Source organism: Ischnura elegans, chromosome 11, assembly GCF_921293095.1.
Source record: "Ischnura elegans chromosome 11, ioIscEleg1.1, whole genome shotgun sequence".
Lineage (NCBI taxonomy): Eukaryota > Metazoa > Arthropoda > Insecta > Odonata > Coenagrionidae > Ischnura > Ischnura elegans.
Genome location: NC_060256.1, coordinates 82,973,013 through 82,996,600, shown reverse-complemented (window position 1 = coordinate 82,996,600; position 23,588 = coordinate 82,973,013). Strand labels below are relative to the sequence as shown.

General features: G+C 37.4%; 2 protein-coding genes across 3 annotated transcripts; one reads left to right on the top strand and one right to left on the bottom strand.

The window, feature by feature from the left end:
- Positions 1–397: 397 nt before the first annotated feature.
- On the bottom strand, positions 398–2,308 carry LOC124167810 (mitochondrial fission 1 protein). Its single transcript, XM_046545844.1, has 4 exons — positions 2,216–2,308; positions 1,828–2,037; positions 1,643–1,748; positions 398–1,562 (listed from the first exon to the last, which is right to left on the bottom strand). Exons 1-4 carry the CDS (start codon positions 2,306–2,308, stop codon positions 1,468–1,470), a joined length of 504 nt encoding a protein of 167 aa, XP_046401800.1. The 3' UTR covers positions 398–1,467.
- LOC124167809 lies at positions 2,293–23,406 on the top strand. 2 transcript variants are annotated; one of them, XM_046545842.1, is made up of 7 exons: positions 2,293–2,381; positions 6,794–7,005; positions 13,459–13,695; positions 15,887–16,161; positions 16,596–16,758; positions 17,177–17,285; positions 23,176–23,406. In XM_046545842.1, exons 1-7 carry the CDS (start codon positions 2,374–2,376, stop codon positions 23,231–23,233), a joined length of 1,062 nt encoding a protein of 353 aa, XP_046401798.1. In that variant the 5' UTR covers positions 2,293–2,373; the 3' UTR covers positions 23,234–23,406. The 2 variants fall into 2 exon arrangements, with proteins under 2 accessions (XP_046401798.1, XP_046401799.1); XM_046545843.1 differs by lacking the exon at positions 23,176–23,406 and adding an exon at positions 21,452–21,836.
- Positions 23,407–23,588: the final 182 nt, after the last annotated feature.

Sequence of the window (23,588 nt, the reverse complement as noted above, 5' to 3'; positions counted from 1 at the left end):
ATAGGAAACCACCCTATTGTAGCAGGGCTTAGAATCATACTGTGAGTGTGAGCCGGAGCAAGGATCCGGGGAAAATCTACTATTACCGTCTGCGTGAGCTGCCATCAACGACGATTAGGCAATCATTTTCCATCAAAAACGTCCAATGGCCAAATGGAGTCAACAGGGAATCTATTGGAACTAGTTATATTCCAACATAACATTGTCATACCCATAAGCAGATCAACAAGCTAAGACGCAAAATTTTCACTGAAAGTACATGAGGCCACATAAATAATAACATTAGGCTTTCAATTTCTAACTAAAATGCCAGCATCCAAGGAGGATTTTTGTCCCGAGGCTGAATGTTTATTTACAAATGGAATTAAAATGATATTTCAAAATGAATTTCCTGAAATATGGATTACCTTAATTATATATTTTTTAAACAAAATACAAGCATCAAGATCGGAAACATGGTCAAGTAGGTATTCAACAAACTCACCCCTAGGACTTTTGAAGCGGGAAAAACAGCATTGTACCAGATATACTTGACAAAAATAGAGAAACTCAATATGATGGATATGTCTAAGTTCCAATGAGATTCTTACACAGAATCTCTGATCACACAGTACAAGCAAAAGACAAGATCTGAAGTATAATATAAGTATGCATGGTGCAAAAGTTTGAACTGTAAAAACCAATCATCTAGGAAATGAAACTGATACGGAATAGCCTCGATACCTATATTGACTACAAAAAATTAGGAATCACTTTCCCATAAACATGGTAGGAAAGTTCCACGACTTAAATATGAGGCGTCAACTAAGAACAACATGGTTTTGGAAAACCACTTCATTGTAAATGCACTATAGTGTGTATTAACTAGCGGGCACACCCTTCAACTCCTGTAATTGGTAATCAGCTCATTACACCAATTAAAAAATATCCTACTCTTTCCACAATAAAACCGTTGACACATCTGCTATGGAGCAATTTAACACGGACCTAACTTGCATCACATTACACAAACCAATCATTCATCAAAGAAAACACTATATATACACCATGGTATATCCCTAGATTTTATAGCAACACTAGCAAACCCTCCCCCTCGATTTGGAATGCTAACTCCCACGATCGCCGGCAATGAACTTCAAATAAATAATTCACAACACTGATTATCTACCACCTCACTTGCTCCCGTTTATGTCTAATTTAAATTGGTGCTTTTAGGTACATCAACATCTCGAAAATATACATTGTTGATCATAATAATTGCTGCAATCTTTAAACCTTAAGAGAAGCAAAATATAACACTTCCACGGAGGGAAAACACGACTTCCTACCATATACATGATGCGTATTCAAAGTAAGATGTAAAGTACAGCATGAGTGACTTCCACACACACACACGTTCACACTTGAGCGAGGTAGCATGCTCTTTTTGCTTCATCGGGTAATCATTTCCTATTTAACTGCACAAATTTATTTTCTTTTGCTCAACAACGCAATGCCAACGCCTACGAGACCTCCAATGGCAAGTACTGCTCCTCCAGCCAAAGCGATTCCAATGGCTCCCTCTGCAAAGAGTATCAACATTATATGTAAGTACAGGCAGAGGATACATCAGCAATTAATACCCTTAAGTAGATCGGCTTACCTTTATCCATTCGCTTCTTAATGTTACTTTCCAAAGCAAGCACTTGCTGGTTTCCAGGTTCGATACTTAGAAAAGCTCTAACATACTTCAAGGCTGTGCTGTACTCCTAGATGGTCAAAATACAGTAATAAATTCAAATGTTTTAAGGTTATTCAGCACAAGAAACAACGAAAATGATCAATTACTTTCAGTCTCGCATTCCCAACCGCGAGGAAATACAGATAATCTCGTTTCCTATCTCCTCTGTCATTCTGGAATAATTCCTCCAACAGCATTATGCCTTTCCTTATGTCTGCAGCTAGCTTACTTCGAACTAAACACCATGCGTATTGGAACTTGACAGTGGCGTTAACCTCTCCTCTAACAGCTTCATCATGATATGCTCTTTCGAAATTCTGAAAATAAAAGCAAAATTCTTCATTCACCAAACAATTACCGAGACACGATATTTACTAAGGTGCAGTGCGTGACAATGAGCTGCTACTTCTTATATATCGTTGTCATCATTTTCCGAATGCAATTATCACTATTGCAGTGGCTCAAATTCAAAAATAATCATCAAAAATTACTTACCCTCAGCTCCTCGGCTGACCCAACTTCATCCAGAACATCCTCCATCTTGAATGACAGATGACTCACGACGACAATTCCTGCGAATAGTGGCATTGACAGAACCCGCGAAAATTTCGTTGCTGGTTTCAACCAGTTTCAACTAATCAGAGTCACGAGCAATGCTGAGGTAAGTTACCTTCGTATTATAACACATTATTACTCGGTGTAAAATTATTTTTAAATTAAACCGTGGAGTTTCCTCGTCACCATCATGTGACTTGTTAATATCAATTCCGCCTATCCTAGCAACGTGGAGTGTCGTGAACTTATGCACGACACTGAGTGAATAATATACGACAATTTAATAAGCGTTCGCTAATAATGTATTTTTACGAGATGGTAGATAATATTATCAGATAGGATAAAAATTCGCGAGGTACTTCCAATGCAATACTCGGCTACTTCACCAACATATGTATGTAAACAACAGCGTGTTCAACTGGGAACATTTTCTACTGAGGCATGTGCCTTTCAAACTGAAGTCTTAAACTAATTGAGGTTTTATGACCACTAATATTCTCTCACCTATTGTATGAAAGCTGCAGATGTAATATAAATGAAACTCGATTACATCGAATTTCATTGAACCAGCCTTTTATGTAATTATGAATGGGTTTTCGTGTCACTTGATAAGTAGTAATGCTCACTAAAAGGTTGAACTCCAAAACAGCCGTAAACAAACAAGCTTTACCTCCTGAGAATGAAAATGGCATACGAATGCTCTCTTACGTATGCTACCCTCTAGTATGGCCCTCCTCCTCAGCGTTAAATCTCTCGTTATTACGACAAACACTATTAGGCTTCTTTCATACTTCCTCCTAGTGACTATCTAACTTAAACAAAGCTTAAGAGCTCACTTCCTCTTGTATTTGGAATTAAAATTCATAGAATAATTTCTTTTGATGATTCTCTGTATTTATTTGAAGCGGCACCAGTACTGTTACAGTGGAGAACTTAATGTCAAGTCCCTTACATCACACATTTCCTGACCATTCACATCATCCTTTCATCTCATAGCACATCCCAAGCACCCAAAATTGACATGCTGTCCACCCAGATTTTCCATTAGGCAAGCAACAACAGCAATTCAACTGCACTTCTCATTAGTGAAGTGCAGTTGAATTGCTGTTGTTGACTCATTAGAGAGAAGTTCAGTTGAACTGAGCCTTAAGTAATTTTTTAGAAATTGGATATGTGTAGTAATTGTAAATTTCAATTTGAAAAACCTTGGAAAAAATAGAATTTTATATTTTTAAACAAGAAAACACCACAAAATCAACTATTTCGAGCAAATGGCATTTATTGGTGATGTAACCAAAATCGTAAAAACTCATTGCATGCAGGATTATTGATGTGTATCGGAAGTCCATGTGAAGAATGATGTGTATATAAGGAAGACCAGCAGACTGAGGACTTGGAGAACTTTCATTTAATTTAACCTTTGGATACAAATTCTAACCCCTCAAGCATGTGCGACACAGCTTATGCGTCTTCGTTCCTATACGGTGCTTTAATCGTAGCTATTTAAATCACCCAGGGTGCTTTAATTTGGCGGCACTGAAGCTCTTTTGCAAACAGTAAGTAAAATATTTTTAGCGTTGTAATCGCTAACCGAAAAAATTTCCAAAAATTATATTCTCTAAAAAATTGTTTAAACTTGATAATTATTAATACGTACTTACAATTTTCGGAGCCGTTTGCTTTTGCCTGCTCCCTGTTTGCCGTGTTTAGTAGTTGACCAGTATGTGGTGTTTCTCAAAACAGAGTCCTACACAGGTTCCTGGTCAGTTTTTACATCTGTATCTTGTCTCATACCTCTATATGTTTTTCTCACTCACTACACACTTTCTTCTTTCAACCGTAAATGTTTCAGTTAGGGTTTTGTTGAACAAAATGCCATCTGGTCAATTGAGCACATTCGGTATCTATAACCGAGAGCCGTCCTTTGTGCTGTTCTAAATTCTGTCCTGCTATGATTTTGTTCATTAATGGGAGAAATGTTATAGTGGTAAGGATCATTTTTTTTACATCTTCCTTCCTCTTTCTATCCACAAAACAGAAATTTGGTGAGCCATGAAAACCTTTCCTTGCTCATTAAGTTGAGAAAAAAATGGAGTTTCGAATACACGTTTTCTGATAAAATACATTCTGAAGCTTGGTTTCTCTTTTATTCCCATTATTACAAGAAAACCTAGAAGTACTATTATTTCCACCTGAGTGGGAATCCCCTTTGGAAAGAGCAATTTTTTTTGCTTCGGAATTTTCTTCGTAAATTTTCAAGAAACTATGCTATGCAGTGATTTGTCTCAGTCATTATAATTGTAATTATTTCATCATCAAAAAATAATTGCAATGTCAAGGGACCCTCTTCACATGAATAGGCAATTTTTTTTCCCAACTAAATCACACGCAAAGGTTAGAGGTGTGTCTTCACAGCCGATCTTTTCCCAATTTTTTTCTCGAAAATTCACAGAAAAAGGAGGTAGTATAAATCTTAGAAACCTGGAGTCAAGGGAGTATCCAATTGAAACTTCCAAAGTGGCATCAGAAAATCTGCACTCTTTTCTTCCAGAGCATCAAGCACAGGCTCGTCGGACTACTCACGAGAGCTAGAAGGCATGGCCAACTAAGGAGCCAAGGCCAAAAAAAATAAAACCACCAAAGCAAACGTAGGCATGAAAAAACCCAACGCTCAGCTTCAAACGTTTTAAATAAGATACCAGATGCTGGCAGGTCTTCGAGGTTCCAAGAGGCACTGAGTGATAATGCCTGGACAGTCTGTGCCTTCACTATCATTGCCACGGTGAAAGAGAAAGGAAAGGACGAGGCAGAAAAACATGATAATGAACCACAGAGGAAAGCATTCAGTGTCCCCATATAATAACGCACATTCTAAGAAAGCACATAAATTGGAGTGGAAGTGGAAGACTATCTACCATGAGCATACACCAGACGCCACTCCTAGAGGAAGCATCATGGCATCAGCTGGAACAAATATTCTAAAAAAATATGAGCTCACAAACAAAGGCAATTAAGAGGCACAGAACGAAAACAGGCAGTGTCTCACATACTCACTAAAAGTACGTATATGGAAGCTTAATAGATAGGAATACCTAATGAAACATTTGGATGCCTATAATGTGTCGCACACCCTTGAGGCATGGCATTCAGATGACGCAGACGTTGCGTCACACACACTGAGAAAAGGACCACGGGAATTTAAAGTCACGCTTGAGGGGTTAAGGCTTGGTCGTAAAGGATTTGTGGAAGACTTATGCCTTGAGCATCATGATCAAATTTTTTGGGAGGTACTTATACTTGTATATCTGGGAGATACTTTGAAATGTCAGTTAGTCTATATTAGATATTCAAATTTAAGAATAGATACTTCAGTGAAATATATACTTCTAAGTATGATCTGGGTGTCAAAATCATGATCAGTTGCAGCAGTTTGATTGTGAATGCTAATTATGTTTTCAAAGGAGCTATTTTTGCTGAAACTAGGCACGTCAGCAGTAGTAAGCTCAGTTTTAATAGAACCTGGATGATATGGAGTTGCTCCCTTATTGGAAGTATTCAATTGAAGCAGTCAATTGTAATTTGGCACTTTTTCTTGGGAAAAATTTTCAATGGAAATAGTTTTTCAATTGTATATTGGGAAATTCATTTGAATATTGTGAAATTCAATTGAATCGGCAGTTTTTTTCCAATACGGACCTTACTTTCTTTGGATGGTAAATGCAAATAAACTCTATTTATATGCATACCCATTTGGCTTGAGCACCCCTGGAAAAGTGCATGAAATTAAAGTTAGCTAATGACATTATTAGTGGCGTAGCCTGGAATGTCGTTTGGGGGGGGGGTCCAAAACCAGGGTGGAAATTTTTTTAAAACAGGGTACTAAGTAGAGGGTTTTAAATTAATTCTAACACTTTCCATAATCGAAAAAAACTTCATTTTTTGATGAAATATTTTGTAAATTCATGATTTTTCAATATTTTTTATTTCATCAAGGAAAATAATTGTGTTTTATATTTGGGGGGGGGGGGGGGGGGTCCGGACCCCCACCCTGGCTCTGCCACTGGACATATTGTACATTTCATTCATCATCTCCTCTGTTCCTCTTCCCAAATTGAATCTGCTTTTAATACTTGGCAAAAGACCTTTTTCTGTAATTTACATTAAACAACCCTTTTGTATCCCTCACCCTTTCTTGTTTACTCAACACTCTTCCATGTACACATATCATGGTTTTAAGCTACTTTTCTTGCCTCAGTGAATTCCACATCGGCACTTCTGCCTTCTATCCTATTTATTTCCCCAAGTAGTTTCATCATGTCAAGAACTTCCTCATTCCTATTCCTCTCTGTCCATCTCACATTCTTCATCATCTTCCATACCCTTATCTTGAATGCCTTCTATCTAGTGGAGGCCGATGCTTCATTTAAGACTTTTACTTATCTTTTCTTCATAGTATGGCTGTTATATGTGAATTGTTGATGATGTTGGCAGCATTTTTAAATTTGCCATTTTTTCCAGAGGAATGGATTCCCGCCAGGGTAACTTCTTGATCGTTGATGTGGGTGATTATGCAGAACTTGTGCCAGACTTGTGGGTCAGCAGAAGTGGACAATGGACACATTTCCCTAAAACCACTAATTGCAAGGCTATAAGGAGAGCTGTTTATTTAAGGGAACCTCCTAAAAGGTCATGGAAGTTGCTGCCTATTAATGAAATCCTGGATTCATCATGTGAGTGCCAAGATGTACTACGTCACTCTTCCCTTAAGCATAAGACATCAGGTTGGAATACCTTACAGTTGACTTTCACTTTTGAGAGTGTTTTCAGCAGTAATGGTACAAACAGCTGAAGTACTTTTTCACACTATTTTATTTGCCTAACTGGTTTAAATGTTTACAAGCCATTATCAAGAGACAGCTCTTGATAACGATGTGTAAACATTGAAACTGGCTAGGCAAATGAAATGGTGTGGAAAATTACTACAGCTGTTTGTATTATTACTATTGATGAATTTTCACTCAGTGAACAGTGAACACAATTGATCCGTGTCTTTCCAGCCTTTCATTTCTGTTGCTTTTGTAATAATAATATGTAATAACTTTGAGTTAAGGTATGTCCATAAAGGGTAATAATCCAGTTGCCAGCATCATGCTGCCCAGTGCCATCATTGATGGGATGTATAAATGTATTACCATGTTGCTGGGCAACAAATTTCAATGTGAAATTCAAAATCTTAAAAAAAAATTATTGGTTCATACAGGAACATTCAGGGTAGAGAAAAATTGTTTCTTGAAATTAAAACGGCTGATTCCAGTGGGAACCGAAATTACTTATGATGTTTCCGTTGAAAATGCACCATTTTTAAACCACAGAAACTTTGCACAAAGTGCTCTGATTGGGCTAGAGTTCTATGTTGCTCAAAAATGTTAGTTATTGTTATAAATGAGTAAGTTATTATTATTATTATTATGTATTATTATACATTGCTGCAAGTGGGCTATTGCCTGGTGGCAGCATTAGATGTACATGAATAACAATTGTGTACATACCAAGTTTCTATCTATCTAATACAAAGTTTAGAAACTGAATAGATATCCAAATTGAATTTGAAATTGAAAATCATTGGAAATATTTCTTTAAAAAAACTGCTAATGACTTGTCAATGGACTCCTGCTGAGAAAGGGTTAGTGGGTCTAGTCCATTACCTAGGGTAATAGCTGGGCCCCCTAATGAGTTGGGTCCCCAATTGGAGGGACAAGGAAACTAGGGTAACTCCTCCCAAGAAATAGCTCTATGGAGAAATGTTTAAAATAATATCATGCTACTCATAGAGTCATAGCATATAAAACATTTTCCTCTCTGCGACACTGGCAGGAAAGGGTTAAAATGTGAAATCTGGCCTGTACATCAAATTTCCAGGGGATCAACCAACCTGGATAGCATTTTGAAAATTCTGTGATTCGATTCTTGGTGATTCTTGGTTTACGAAGTGATTGATGTGAATAATCAGAGGAGGGTTACACTAAGATAATCAATTGGAAATTTGCTCTCCTGTGCGGAGAGATTCTGCATCTGACTGATCTGGAGAAGACATGTGGTGTTTTATATTACAGGGTGTCCAGCAACCAGGAAAAAACGGGAATTGTGCGTGAATTTTTAGCCCCTGGAATTATGCAAGAATTATTCAGGAATTTTCGCTCCTATCGGGAATTTCAAATCTTTTATTTCAAATTCATTTCACATAATATTGTACCAGTTTGACACACATTTTCTGGCCTGAAATGTGTTTGTAGTAGGGCCATTTTTATCTCAAATCAGGCAAATAGTGCAAAATCATGTCAGGTGACCACCACCGATTTCTCAGAAAGTTATATTTATGAAAGCAGTATCCTTGTGATGAATAATGGCCACTTTGTCTAAGCTCAGAACTAAATTGTTATATATTTACCATCCTTTGAACATTGCCGAGTCAGGCCTCAGAGTAAAAAATGAAAACTCACATACATGCTGATTACTAAGGAACCATGGCCCATAAAGCATTGGTTATTATTTCATTTAGAAGAAAATTCAGTTTTGCACATTTTGACATAACTTGCAAGTCAGTTGAAGCAATAATAAACAAATAGGACTTGTTTAAACAATAAAAATTAGTCATTATTTATCAATTAATTATTAAAAAAGGCCATCTTTCATTTTATTTAAATTTCTCTGCGGGTAGTTTAAACAGGGGCAGATCCAGGATTTCTTTCTGGGGGGGCACGTGCCCCCCTTGATCCGCCTATGAGTTTAAATGTTCTGTTATCAATATGAAAAATAAAAAAGTAGTATTTTTATGCTTTCTGTTTTAAGGCATGTCAAAGTTAGGCATGTTTAATTACTTAATTTTAATTGTGCTATATTTGTAGAATTTTTACAGCCACATCGAAACGTAGAATTTCGGACAAGACCACAGGTACGAAATATTTTGCATTCTTGACTCAAGTATGATTCAAAAACACGAAGAATAGATTGCGAGATGACCTCTGCTATTCCTTATGAGGTCGAAGCAGCATCTTGGCTCAGGGTTCCCACTCAACCGTGAAAACCTTAAAACCGTGAATTTCGTCTACGGTGAAAAAACTTGAAAAAAACCTTGAATTTCATCATATAACCTTGAAAACCTCTCAAACTTGATTGTAGAACTAAAAGTGGCCGTTCAAAAGAAAAAATAATATAGCAGATTCCCAATTATCCGGCTGCGATTTATACTGGTTGCGGATTATCCATGTATGATTTTTCACTCTCGCTCAATATTTTCCGCAATTTTGGTAAAAAAATAAAATCCGACGCAAAATCACTGGAATTACTGCACTAATACCAGGATTCACCGGGCTTATTACTTCCGTTAGAATCCCTTTCGTAATACGGAAGCGAACGCGCACTAGCTGCATTCACGGGAGTACTGTGTTTCTGTTTTCCAAGCTTCGCAGTGCATGACCGCGCTCCGTGATCACGGATACACTTCCCGCGGCAGTTGCAACCCACGCAACTTGTGCGAGACGCGACTACGTGGCGTGGTGCGTGATGGTGTATTTTCCGATGTCGGGTAGTGGTTTTGAAGCATTCGTGCAAACCACTTTTCTTTATCCGTGATCACGCAGCCACGGATGTGTGATTTTCAAAATCAGGCCTTACATGGAGCATTAGTGATAAGATTACAGCCATGTTATCACCGCTAAAAAGATTGCGAACTGGCAAAGAAAGCTCTCATTGAGCTCGGGAAGCACTATAAAAAGCTGAATAACTGCATAAATAATAATATTTAAATAATATTTTATTACTGATTTGTGAATGAAAAACTTTGCTGTTTCTACAATTTGGAACTTTATTTTCCATAGCTATTATAGCCATTATTTTCCACTGCTAGTCCTATGAATATGATACAGTGTATCGAAACTAGTCAGGAAAATAAAGTTCCAAATTGTAGAAACAGCAAAGTTTTTCATTCACAAATCAGTAAGATGGATTTCTACAACGTGAAGGCCTCTACTATTCAGTGCATAATATTATATTGTTCGTTTTAGGTAAATTATGAACATTGCAAGACATTTAAGTGAAAGTTTGGATTATCTGTGTTTTCCGAATATTCGTGTCATCTCTCTCCATCATTAGCCCGGATAATTGGTAGTGTACTGTAAGTGGATCATGTTTAAAGGTCAGTCACTCGCAGACACTGTCCACGCAACTGTCTGCACATGCATATTTGAAGTGCAATTATTGGTCCGTGTGCCATGACGAGACACAGACCTTAAGCCTGTGATTGGAGGACCGGTAACCAAAGTGCTCATTAGCACTAGAACCGTGGACGGGACTTTTTTGTCCCATCGCCCTTTGCAAATGTTTGCCATTCATGTACTAGTGGTTTGATCCCTTTGAACTTTACTGACTTTTACTCATTTTTTATGCTCTTTCGAATGGTCATATCGAACATATTGTACGATGTTTGGTTCACGAGAAAAACGACGATTTACTTAGAACTGCGGGATGGGACTTTTTTGCCCCATATGGGGAAAACATACAATTTCAGTTTTTTTTGTACACTTATTTTGTATTTTGCATAATAACAGTTTATTACAAAGGGGATCGATGCACAGATACCGTTATTCTGCCAGTTAGAAGCACAGAAGGGAGTAATCTGTGCACTGTGCTGGCTGCCTACTCACGCAGAGCCGGCTGCGTCATCTCTGCCCGGCGCTGCACCCCTCTTGACAAACAACACTTTTGTTGTCAAAATAAGTTTACTGTATTCCTAGTTATACTTAATAAAATGTTTTAAACATTACCTAAACACGTGTTTTATTCACACAAACCACAAAAAAACCGTCAATTATACTTAAACACGACAGGATAAACGTATTTTGTCAATGGGACAAAAAAGTCCCATGCCGTGGTTTTGGTGGGGTTGGAAAGTTCAGCGGTTCTAGTGCTAATCCTCACTTCCCCTGCCACCCTCCATTTTCCCACTCACAGCATTTAGCCGGCTCTAAATTTTGCTAACGATAGGCGACGTAATAAGAGCACTTTCATTGCTGCGTTTGCATTGCCGGTGTTTATCAAGTCTGTTAAATTTTTAGTAAATGTGCAGAGGTGATTTATACGTGATCGATATTCACTCTTAAAATAAAAAAAAACAGACGGTGAATTTGACGAAATATAGACTGTGAAAACCTGGAAAAAACAGTGAATTTTATAATTCAGTTAGAGTGGGAACCCTGTTGGCTTGCATTGAATAAATCTAAATTTTAAATACAATGTGTGCTAACTAAGCTATTCCCTGTCTTTGTAAATACATAAATATAATGCAGAAACGTTTCTTGGGTTTTCCACCGGTTGATGTCGTCCGTGTCTCCTGAATTTTCGAGCAGCAACTTGCTGATCATCCTCAGGGGATCTTCCGAATGCCGTTCTTCGAAATTTGTCAAGAATATATACACCCCATCCGAGGTCAGGTGCAACCTGATTAATCCTGTAAACAGATTACACCTGACCACGGATGGGGTGTATATATACTGGACAAACTTCGAAGAACGGCATTCGGAAGATCCCCTGAGGATGATCAGCAAGTTCCTGCTCGAAATGTCGGGAGACATAGACAACATCAAGCAGTGAAAAACCCAAGAAACTTTACTGCACTTGATACGCCGGGAAAACCTAAGATTACATTATTATAGGTAATATTATCTAAAAGTACTGAAGTAATTTTGGGTGTTTTAAAATTCTTATCCATTGCATAAGCAAATCACATAAGATTTACATAATCACAATTTTTCTGTTTTCATTGGCTGGACACATAGAAGGATGATGAGAGTGAATTCTCATTCCAGTCTTAGAACGTCCAGTCTTGAGGCCATTTTACACGGGGCACAATCTGACAATTGCACAATCTGACGTGTGTACGAAGGTGCAATTAAAATTGCGTCATGTAAAGCATTGAATTGCTAGAACGCATGCGACAATGCATGGACTTGAGATGGCAAAGTAGCCAATTCTAATTCTGTTTGTGCATTCGCACGATTCCATGCCATATTGAGAATGAAATGCAATTCTAACCTGCGCAATCATGTGCCCCATGTAAAAAGGCCTTTATAATCCACACCTTAGATCTTCATTCCAGGGAGGGGGAAACAAACCCTCTCATTTTTCCAAGTAGGCTTCCGCGGAGATTATGATGATATTTAGTGATTTTTCCGGGTATTCTTCCACGTTTGTCGATTTTGTAGGACAATATTTCGCCAGCGTTCCAGTTGGCTTCCTCAGGTCCACTGAAGTCCAGTTCAGTGGACCTGAGGTTCAGTGAGGACCAGAGTCCAGAAGGTCAGTGGACCTGAGGAAGCCAACTGGAACGTTGGCGAAATATTGTCCTACAAAATGGATAAACATGGAAGAATACCCGGAAAAATCACAAAATATCAAACCCTCTCATTGTTAGTCCCTGCATTTATGTTCTTTTAATGGTATTTTATACTGAAATTAAAATGAAATGTTTTGGCAAAAACTTGCATTTTTATTTTTTCAATACAAGAGCTGCACTCCAAGAAACTAATGTAGTACATATTAAATAAGAGGTCAAAAAAAGAAGGAGAAAAAAACTCATTTTACTGAAATTTATATGTATTACAGTAGACATACTCTTAAATATTAAACTGTTCTAGAGAACCAATCCAGATTGTTTGCTAAACCCATCGTCAGTCGATCCCAGGGAGTGCTGTATTTGTATTTGTGAAGGAATATACCGTATTTCTCCGAATATAGTCCCCCCCCCCTAATTTTGAGGCTTCAGTTTTGGGAAAAGTTAAAAAAATGTGTTTGAATATTGTCCCCCCCATTACTTTGCCCTGGGCATTTTTGGAAAAAAAGGGGGGACTATATTCAGACATATATGGTAACTGCATGCCATGGCCATAGACCCTATTTATGATTCATTTAACTAATTCAGACTATGGTAAATTAATTAATTTATTTTTTACATTATGAGGGAAGAGATGTAGGTACCCAAAAATGAACTCAAGTGTCAAAGACAATAGAGGTATGCAAGGTTAGGCAAAGTGTTTCCGTAGTGTAATGCTGTGAAGTCTCAAATGCCAGTTTATGTTATACCTATTGCTAGTCACTCATTCACTCAGGCTGTTCTCTCTACTTTTTAGCTGGTTATCTGGAAGGAAGAAGAAAGCAGAACAAGGCTCAAATGTGGTTTGAGGCTAGACAAATAGAAGAGGCAGCTACTGAAGATCAACCAAATGCAAGTGGATTGGAAGAAGATGTAAATGGTGAAGCCATGAGTGATGTTGAAGAACTAAGTGAACTTCTTGATAATGCACCTCATTGTGATGAAAATGAAAGACCTTTTGCAATTAACGATAGAGGGAAACCTATTTGTCATAGTAAGTTTATTAGCGTGTATTGGGTGAGAGAATACTCATTCAAAGGTTTTCTGTGGAGATATTTAATTTATTAATGATTACCACCACACATTCACTGAAATGATATGCATTTATTGTACCATGACTAGAGATACGTGAAAATCGCACTTTCATTTTTATTTTATCGCACTTTCAATAACAGTTTACAGCATTTTGTAGCGTCTATTTTTTATTTCATAATGAGGTAGATTACAATAAAGTGTAGTGAAACACAGTTATATGACAAAATACAGAATATTTTGAATAATTAGGTTGTAGAACAACAATAAATTGAAAAATAAGACATATAGTGGCGGAGGTGTAGCTTGCCCATGCCCACTCGTAGTTCGCGGCCATGTAGAGTCCCAGCCTACTACCAGCTGGTCAGTCGCTCACATGCTCTAAGCGGTGAGTGTCGGCGGAGCATTTACACTACGCTTGGCACAAAATGTACGAATTTTGCCGTCGAAAAGGCAAATTTGCGTAAGAATATCATAAAAGTCTCTTCTATGTCGCATTTATTTGTGCACATCGCATTTATCGCATTTGCGATTTTCATGCATCTCTAACCATGACTCTTGAACTGCTTTTCTCAGTATGCAACAAATTCCTCTTTGGGCATTCCTCTTTCTTTAGTTTGTTATACAGTGCCACTATAAAATGGCAACTATACTGTATATTTAAAATTTGATAAATAAATAAAGGGCACCACTCCCTAAACCAAGGGAAAACTCACCCCTAAGCCAAGTAGGGAAGATTATTTTTGTCTTGACATTTCTTTTCTTTCAATCTTCTGAGCTTATCTTATGAATTGCAATTTCTGGAGTAAGTGAGCGACTACATAACCAGTCCTGCATCCACTCTTTAATTGTAAATTCCCTTGAATATTTGGTAGCATTATATTCATATGTAAATGCCAATTTTGTCAGATTGTCACCAAACTTATGGCTGGCTGGTGCAGCATAAAAGTTACCCCCCGACATCAAGAGAAGTCACTGTATTAGTCATCTTTTATTTGTCTTCGCAGCGCTTTCACCCACCCCTAAGATTATTTATAAATTGAAATAAGTTATATGTTTATACTAAGTTTGGTGAAGAACCAACGAAAATTGGCCTTATTGTCTCTATACTGTACTATAAAATAATGTAGGACTGTATAGTACTGTAAAGCTATATTTTCACCAAATATTATAGTATCAATTTTCCACTTTGTTGCAGTATCTGGAAAATGTAATTATTATTTAGTTTTTAACCCTTTCACTGCTGTGAATGTACTTTTTATTCTTCCCTGCCATGCACTTCCACCGAAGCACTTCGAAGGGCCCTTAATCCGGGACCCTTTCCTCAACGAGCTCACCCTCGCTGGCCCCTCTCTTCGCCCCTTCGAGCAGGGGGGCCTCCCTCCCCAAAAGTGACCGCTCTGACTGCATTTTGAAAATCTTTCAATCAATGCGATCATCAAAAAAATGATTGTTTGCATCACACTCCTGCCAATCAGGCAATCAAGTACGGCTTTGAACCGTGTTTCTGCGATGAGAAATAACGATTTTGTTAACTTTGCTAGAATAATTGCCAATATCAGGTGGTCCACAGCCATGTTTTAGCAAAGTTAATAAAATTGTTATTTTTCATCGCAGAAACACGGTTCAAAGATTTAATTGATTGCTTGATTGGCAGGAGTGCGATGCAAACAATCATTTTTTGATGATTGGATTGATTGGTTGATTATCAAATTGCAGTCAGAGCGGTCACTTTTCGGGAGGAAGGCCCCCCGCTTGGAGGGTCCTAGAGACCGGCCAGCGAAGGTGAGCTCGTCAAGGAAAGGGTCCCGGATTTGCGACCCTACGAGGGTGTACCACGCCCGCCTATCCTGGAAGTACCTGCTCCATGGCTCAATGAAACTCATTTTAACCTTTTCGCCGCATGTGAGGAGAAGGTTTTCTGAGATTGAACCGCAGTGAAAGGGTTAAAGGAATGCATGTAATGAGTAATGAGTGGCACTCATAGTGTTTGGTGTGTAGGACAAACTTTCCAGGTTTAAGGTCCTATACTGTATTGATGCCATTACAACTTAAATTCTTTATAAAATCAATTAATGGTTTAAATCTTTCTCTATTTAAAATTGTAATTTTTTCTTCTGATAATTTTTTTTCTTTCTCATGGTAAATTGCAGTTTCCAATGATGTAGAGGATCAGCTTTTTCAAAATTTCACTGATATTAAACAAATGTTGGACTCGATTTCACTCAGATTGGACACAATTACACAAAAAATGGACTGTGTGTTGGAAAATCAAGGGCAGAAGCAGAGATCTGAAAATACTTTCACTGAAAACAGCATCTTGGAAAATGGTGACTTTCAGCTGAGCGTCAATCTACCTGTGAAATCAAATCATGAATTGATTGCCTTGAACACAGAATTAGGAAATGAAGTAACTCATTGGAATCTGGTAATGAAATTAACCTTATGTTGCAAATTAAGTTTCTGGTGCTTACTACATATATGCCCTTTGAGAAATATCCTCCGATATTTTCTCTCCTGTGCATATTTCTGAAAGTTTTGGAGAGGGTTTTTGGTTGTATTTTGGGGCACCAGATATCTGGAATTTGTAGATGTCCTGCCTTTTTTTAAATTGTCTGTTTGCATGCTGTCTGCTTTAGCCTTGAGGCTTAATTGTCCAGGAAATGGAAAATCACGTGGTCCAATCAACAATGAGACTATTACCAGCAATGGTAATGGTCAATGATGTATCATTATTAAGGTATTATACCTATTAAGTATCACCTTGATAATGATTTAACTGTTCAAACCATAATTGATATTAAAGGTAAAGTACTGTGTAGGTTTTTGTTATAATTACATTGGGATTTGATGTTCTTGCAGGTTTTGAGATTGAAAAAAATTGGTGGACGAAGCACAAAGGACATTGCCGTCAGAGTTTTAAGATATCTCGTGTCTGATTCAGTGGCAGAAAAATATAGCTGGCTTGGGAAGAAAGGAAAAAAGATTTTTTTTTCTCTGAAGAATATTTACTGTGTTATTGAAGGTGAGACATCCCCATTTACGTATCATGAAAGTCATCTTACTCATGCATTCTCTCTCTCTCTCTAATATACACAGCTTTAAAGTTATCTTAGAGAAAGAAAGAAAGAGAAGCTTTAAAGTTATCTTATCAAGGTCTATATCTTATATTAAAGTTCATAACTACTATGAGTAATGTTACTTTGTAAATATTTAGCTCATATGTAATTGCTTTTTAATGTGCATTTGGTATTGAATTTTTTTCTGGGAAACTGGTATGATTTTTCTCATTCATCCATGCGTACAGTTCAATGGTTACTATGTGCAAATTTTTTAAATGTTTTATTGTAGTATATTTTTTAATTTTATAAATTTCCTTGTCGTGTATCAGTACAAGTTTTATTCTGTATTTGAAATTTATATATTTCTTTTCTCCTTCACAGCAACAGTGCGGCATCATAATCCGAGTGCAACTGAAGTGGAACTGATTTCTATAATACAAAATTGGCTAAGTAAGGCCAAATCTAGGAACATAAATAGGATCAGAAATAAGTAAGTCGTTCATTAAACTGGTACAGTGGAGCCTGTTTATAACAGTGGTCCCACTCAACCGTGAAAACCTTTAAAACCATGAATAAGCCGTGAATTTCGTCTACCGTGAAAAAAACCTGGAAATAGCCGTGAATTTCATCATAAAACCTTAAAAATCTCTCAAACTTATAGAAAAAGAACTACAATTGACAGATCAAAAGAAAAAAAAAGATATTTCAATCATGTTTCAAGGCCGAGCCACATTTATCTCCACACGTATATTCGATGTGCAATTATTAGTGCCTTGTGCCATGACAACACATTGATCTTGAGCCTGTGATTGGAAGACTGGCAAACAAAGTGTTCATTAAGTGTGGCGAAAAATCAGACACTTCTTTACTTCCCTAACTCACTGCTCCCTCCATTTTGCCACTCACAACCTTAAGCTTCACCTTAATATTGATATCGATAGGTAACGTCATGAGAAATAGCACTTTCATTGCTACGTTTGAATTCACTGCACCTGTCGCGGTTGATAGATTTTTAGTTAATGTGCGGGCGGTGATTGTTACGTCATCAATATTTCTGCCTTAAATGGCTTATCAACAGACCGTGAATTTGACGATATTTAGACCGTGAAAACCTGGAAAAAGCGGTGAATTTTATAATTTAGATTGAGTGGGAATCCCTGCATAAAGAAGTTGAGGGTGCTGTAAGTTTACTTTGTTTTAACCAAACTTCGTTACATGTGGGCCTACACTTGTGAACTTTGGATTGAACTTCTAACCAAGCTTGCTGCAGTTATATCGTGGCAATTATTTTATAACCTCACCTTGCCTTTCAATCACCTTTTTTGAAGCAACAGATCCGTAACAATTAACTATCATCTCACTCTTTCCATCATGCGGCTGTAAAGGGAAGGATTTTAAGATCAACAGTAGAACTATGCGGTGATGGTCCCGTGTGAGAACGACTTATGTTAAGATAAAGAGTGGTTAAGGAGCATAGATGGCCATAATTTCTTTATAAAAGAGGAAATAATTTGGTGCTAATGACCCTGCCGTCGACGCACCCTTTCGCTCAATTCTACTACTAAGAGGAAATAATTCCCCTAGGAACTAAAGAATAGAGTAGTTTCCTTCATAAAAGGAAACGAAAGGCATTGATTGCGATACGTTACCCACCATTAGTGTATTCTTAATATACAAATTATTTGGTTTTAGAAATACTGGTTCAGACGAATGGCAACATTTCTAGGAGTAATAATCTTTCGATTTAGGCAATAAAAGAATAATAGGAAACCACCCTATTGATCATAACAGCAGGGATTTTATATCATCCGTACTTGTTACATGCGGGGAATTAACATTGGCGATCATAGGAAAGTCCAAGGGAGTGGCAACTCACTTGGCACTACTTTGTTACATCGGTGAGTTATAAGTGAGTTTTACTGTAATTCAGAATTTGCATCAGGGATGTTTCAGGGAAAAGCCACCCATTGGAGATATGATGTCATCTCTCTGCTTAGGTAAGACTTCTGTTCAAATGCAGTTGAAGTTGAGGTCAAACTTGGAGTGGGGATATTGAAACCTCATAAATGCACAGTATGATTTAGTCTTACATATATACAATTAAATAATTTATTAATTATGTAGTTGTTTTCCCGATTTCCGGGTTTTCACTTCATTGCTTCATGTGTGATGACAGTTTTCCTGGCATCTTCAGACCAGAAGTGGAGTTTTATGATCAATTGACCTGTGTATTTATGCTGAAGTGGTGGTAATAGCGGTTCTTCAGTTCCACCACTTCGGAGCGTATACAGGTTGGAGAAAAATTGTGTCACGAAATTATAATCCCGGATTGCTCTTACAAGTATGAACTAAAATTTACTACTAAGTACTTCAGGGCATATAAAACGCCTTTTTTTTTCCAAAATAATACCTCAAAAAATCAACTTTTGTGATATATGTGAAGGTGCGACCTCCATTGATTAATGTTCATTACTGATTCTATTATTTTTACTAATATGAATTTTTATTATTCAATTGAAAAATATTGTAGTTGTTATTGTTATTATTAAGCTAATTTATATTATGTGATGTTGTTTATTATATACATTTTACTATCATTTTGTATGCTTTGGTGGTATTGAAGGAGTTGGGTTTAGACGAATGTTAATGGTCAATTTTAACCTCATTTGAAAAAGGCCAGATTGGCAGCCGTGCGATGCCACTCCACATGACATCACAGGGACCCAGATTCTATTCGAGTAGTCAGGAGTTTTACATCGTCTGAGATTACCAAAGCATGCATGAGGCACAGAGATCTAAGAAACATCTCTTAATAATCATTTATTAAAATTGCCTATTGTCGGAAATTTTTTTCGTTTGTCAGGGTATTAGTAATCCTTATTTAAGCCAAGCGCTACCTGCTAACAGGGTACTCTGCTACTGCTAGCAGCCTGCATCGTAGTGGTGCTCATAGCCTCGCACCAAGGTGGCCTCATTTGGCGGCAGCCGGAACCAGAATGACGTCACATGGGCTTTTCCCGGCATTCATACTTCACCGTCACGTTTTTGCTTTTCTTTAAATCGTGAAAATTCGGGAACTCCTATGTGAAGCTGGTTAGCAAATAGGAAGGAGGATTTTGGACATCAGAGTCAATTTTATTAGAGGCCTTTAGTGGCATTTTTTTAAGTACCCATCTAAAATTTTTCTCTCTAAAAGTTAAGTTACATATCAAACGAAGGATCAATATCCTCATGCTTATAGCGGCAGATTTTTATTGATGAGCTTGTTAAGTCACTCTATATTTTTCGGTTTTCTCCCAAATTTTTTAATCTACCTGATAAAGTTCTGAGAGAAATCTCGTGCTACAATGTGGCATTGGTATTATTCATCATATTAAAATTAATGTATCAGTGAATCTCTCGAGGGATTGCTTTGATTGCATTACACTATTGTAAGTTTATAATGTTAAAAGAAAAGCTTTAGACTATGTTATTCATTTTTTTGGCACTCATTCTCTTTGGCTGCGGTTACAATTCCAGTTCTGAGCTCAAGCACTGGTGGAACCGAGAACCTAAGAACCAAACTGACCCATGCCTAATTATGTATATCGTTTGTTGTCGGATTGCAATTACAAAGAGTTAAGTTAGAGCAAGGGTTAGTTGGTGAATCATTAGAAGAATAAATTAAAATGTTGACTATGTTTCAATATGCATACCTACTTCAAATATAACAAAGCAATTTGTATGAAATTTTTCCATGATGTTCACAATAGGGTAATTTCCTATTATTTTTTTATTGCCTAAATCGAAAGATTATTACTCCCGGAGTATGCATTTCAAGCTTTTAGATATTTAAATGGCAATATCTATTTTTCGCGATAAAATGAAAAGTGAAAATTTGCAAGCGCGCAAAAACATAATGGCTAAGTATGAATGCTTGGAAAAGCCCATGTGACGCAATTGTGGTTCCTGCTGCCGCCGAAGTGAGGTGACCTTGGGGCGAGAATATGTGCACTGCTGTAATGCAAGCTGCTATCAGGTAGCACAGTACCCTGCTAGCAGGTAGCGCTTGGCTAAAATAAGGAGTATTAATACTTTATAAAACGAAGGAAACTTTCCCACCATAGGCAGTTTTAATAGGTGATTATTAAGAGATGTTTCTCTGAGCTCTGTACCTCATGCATGCATTGGTAATCTCAGACGAGGTAAAACTCCTTCGTATAGAAACTAGGTCCCTGTGACTTCACGTGGAGTGGCATCGCATGGGTGCCAATCTGGCCTTTTTCAAATGCGGTTAAAAATGACCATTGCTATTCGTCTAAAGTGGGATATCTAAAACCAAGTAATTTGTATAATATTATGAATACACTTAATGGTGGGTAACGAATCGCAATCAATGCCTTTCGTTTTCGTTGATGAAGGAAACTACCCTATTGGAGGTACGTGTATATAAATTGGTATTTGAAACATTATTTAAGTTCCTAGTAATTTAAGTTCCCTTGAATGAAGTATGTACTTAATAGCAAGGAACTTGGACAGGGGATGTAGAAGTTGGGGTGAATGGGTGATAGTTATCATTGAGAGCAGTGAAGCTGCTTTGAGGTCATCCTTTGGTGGTTTTCTTGAATGTAGTATTATACTATCAGTAATAATATTTCTTTTGCCATTCCTTTACAGGTGTTGAAGTTGAAGGAGTTATTTTTTTATCCTGCAGATGACAAGATTTGAAGTTAAATGTATATAGCTCATGCATGATGGACTTATTAAGAGTTTCAATTTGTGTTGAGGATTGCAGGCCATTTCTAATACCTGATCATCTGCTAATATAACTAATTTAAACAACATTCCTTCCACTTTAACTCCAGCATCCAACTCATCCTCTGCATCCCTTACCATCTCCTCAGAGTATACGTTAAAAGCAGCGGCGATAGAGGACAGCCTCGCCTCACTCCTTCACCAAATGTCAAATAGCCAAATAGCTTTGGACAGAAATAAGTTCAGTCTAACATAGCTTCAATTTCTGGGTGTGTAAATGGAAAGTGTCTGAAGCATCCATGAATTTGAATTTTTTTTATTTATCCACGTGAAACTGTACACTTACTAGACTAAACTGTCACATACTAGGCTGGTATATAGGGCACGTCAAGATATCAAATAAAATATTACAATGTTAGGCCAAGGTACGAACTCAAATACTCATTAATAGTATAGAAGAACGTTGAGAACATATAGAAGCACGTTATATAGTTACCCAGCCGGCACAGCCCATACTGCATCTATATGTGAGGTGGATGCAATGAGGATGCAATGTGTGACAGGATGCGCTAGGTTCCAAATATCTTTTTGCCATCCTTTGCTAGTTGCGCCTGTGTATGCCATATTTTTCATAATGTGGTTTAATACTTAATAATGTCTGCAAATCCTCGCATTAATTATTATAAAACATTAAGAATTATTATTATTATTCACTGCATTCAAGATTTTCACGAACATACGGAACTGCCAATGACTACAGCAGTAGGTATGGACTTGTCGGCTGGTAGCCATCTTTCCCTTTCTCGACGTGTTGGAGCCTCGTAGATCGAGTGTTGTGTTAGGCGTGTTTTATTGTGACTTTTTTTAATTCTGACCATTGCTGCAATTTTGACTAATCTCCCGGTATCGACCCTCGCTCACTCATTGGCCTCTACTCTCCTGGATTTGAACTCTGCGTTTGTTTTGGACTCCGATGGATAGCAATGTTGTACTGAAGTTCTCATGTGTTGTATTGTGTACGCCTGTATCCCTGTATTCCTCATGTGTAGTCCAGTGTTCGTCTGTCTCTTGTTTTATGCTGCGTCATTAAAGTTATACTTATGAAATAAACGTGCTCCGATTTATCCTGAGTTGTTTTAAACAATCCTGAGATAAAGAGAACCAAGCAAGCAATACAGAAATGCTATTTCGACCGAGTTCAATTTTCGGCCGTTAGATGGCAGCATATTCGTGCACTTGTTCCTGCATCCTCTCGGCATCTCTTTAAGTGCGGCGGTATCTCTTTTCCGCATCCCCTCGGCAGCGGTCCGGCATATGGATGGCATCTATATGAAAGGATGCACTAATACTCTTTGCATCTGGATGACATCCAGCTGCCAAAAAGAAATTTGATGGTTTGTGCTGGCTGGGTATATGCAATACTATGGAAGCATGTTATGTATGTTATTAAATTTCTAATGATTAACTTTCTCAATGCCAAGTACTGGGCACTATATTTATTCAAACTTGATTTGACAGGTCAGCTATATTGTTCGGTGTGACATATGTACTTCCATACGTAATGTTTGTTGGGAGGTGTTCATTGTTACATTGTATTGGTCTCATTCTGTGTCTAATAATTGTTTTTCTCTATCTATGTCTCCTAGGGTGAAGGAAGCAGAAAAAGCAGGGAGCCAACTTAGAATCAAAGAAGAATGCAGCTAACGATTCTCTGGTTCCTAACTCAAGATTTTTACAAGTCTTAATAATTTTTTTCACATGGAAACGTCTTGTAAATATGTACATCAGGCTCTTCGAGGCATTCTGGTGTACTAAGAGGTTTTTGTTTACTAAAAAGAATTTACATATCTTAATTGATTATAATGAATTTTATCTTATTCTGTGTCTAATTTCATTTAGTTATCCTTATAACAAAGGTGTATTTAGACACTGTATTTTCCTCATCCTGATGCTTTTGCCGAGTGCATTTAGAATTTCAAGTATACCTACATCTTAATCACGAATTGCCTTCTATTTTTTATCGAACAACTTTTTCATTTTTGTTTACATTTTGTCGTAT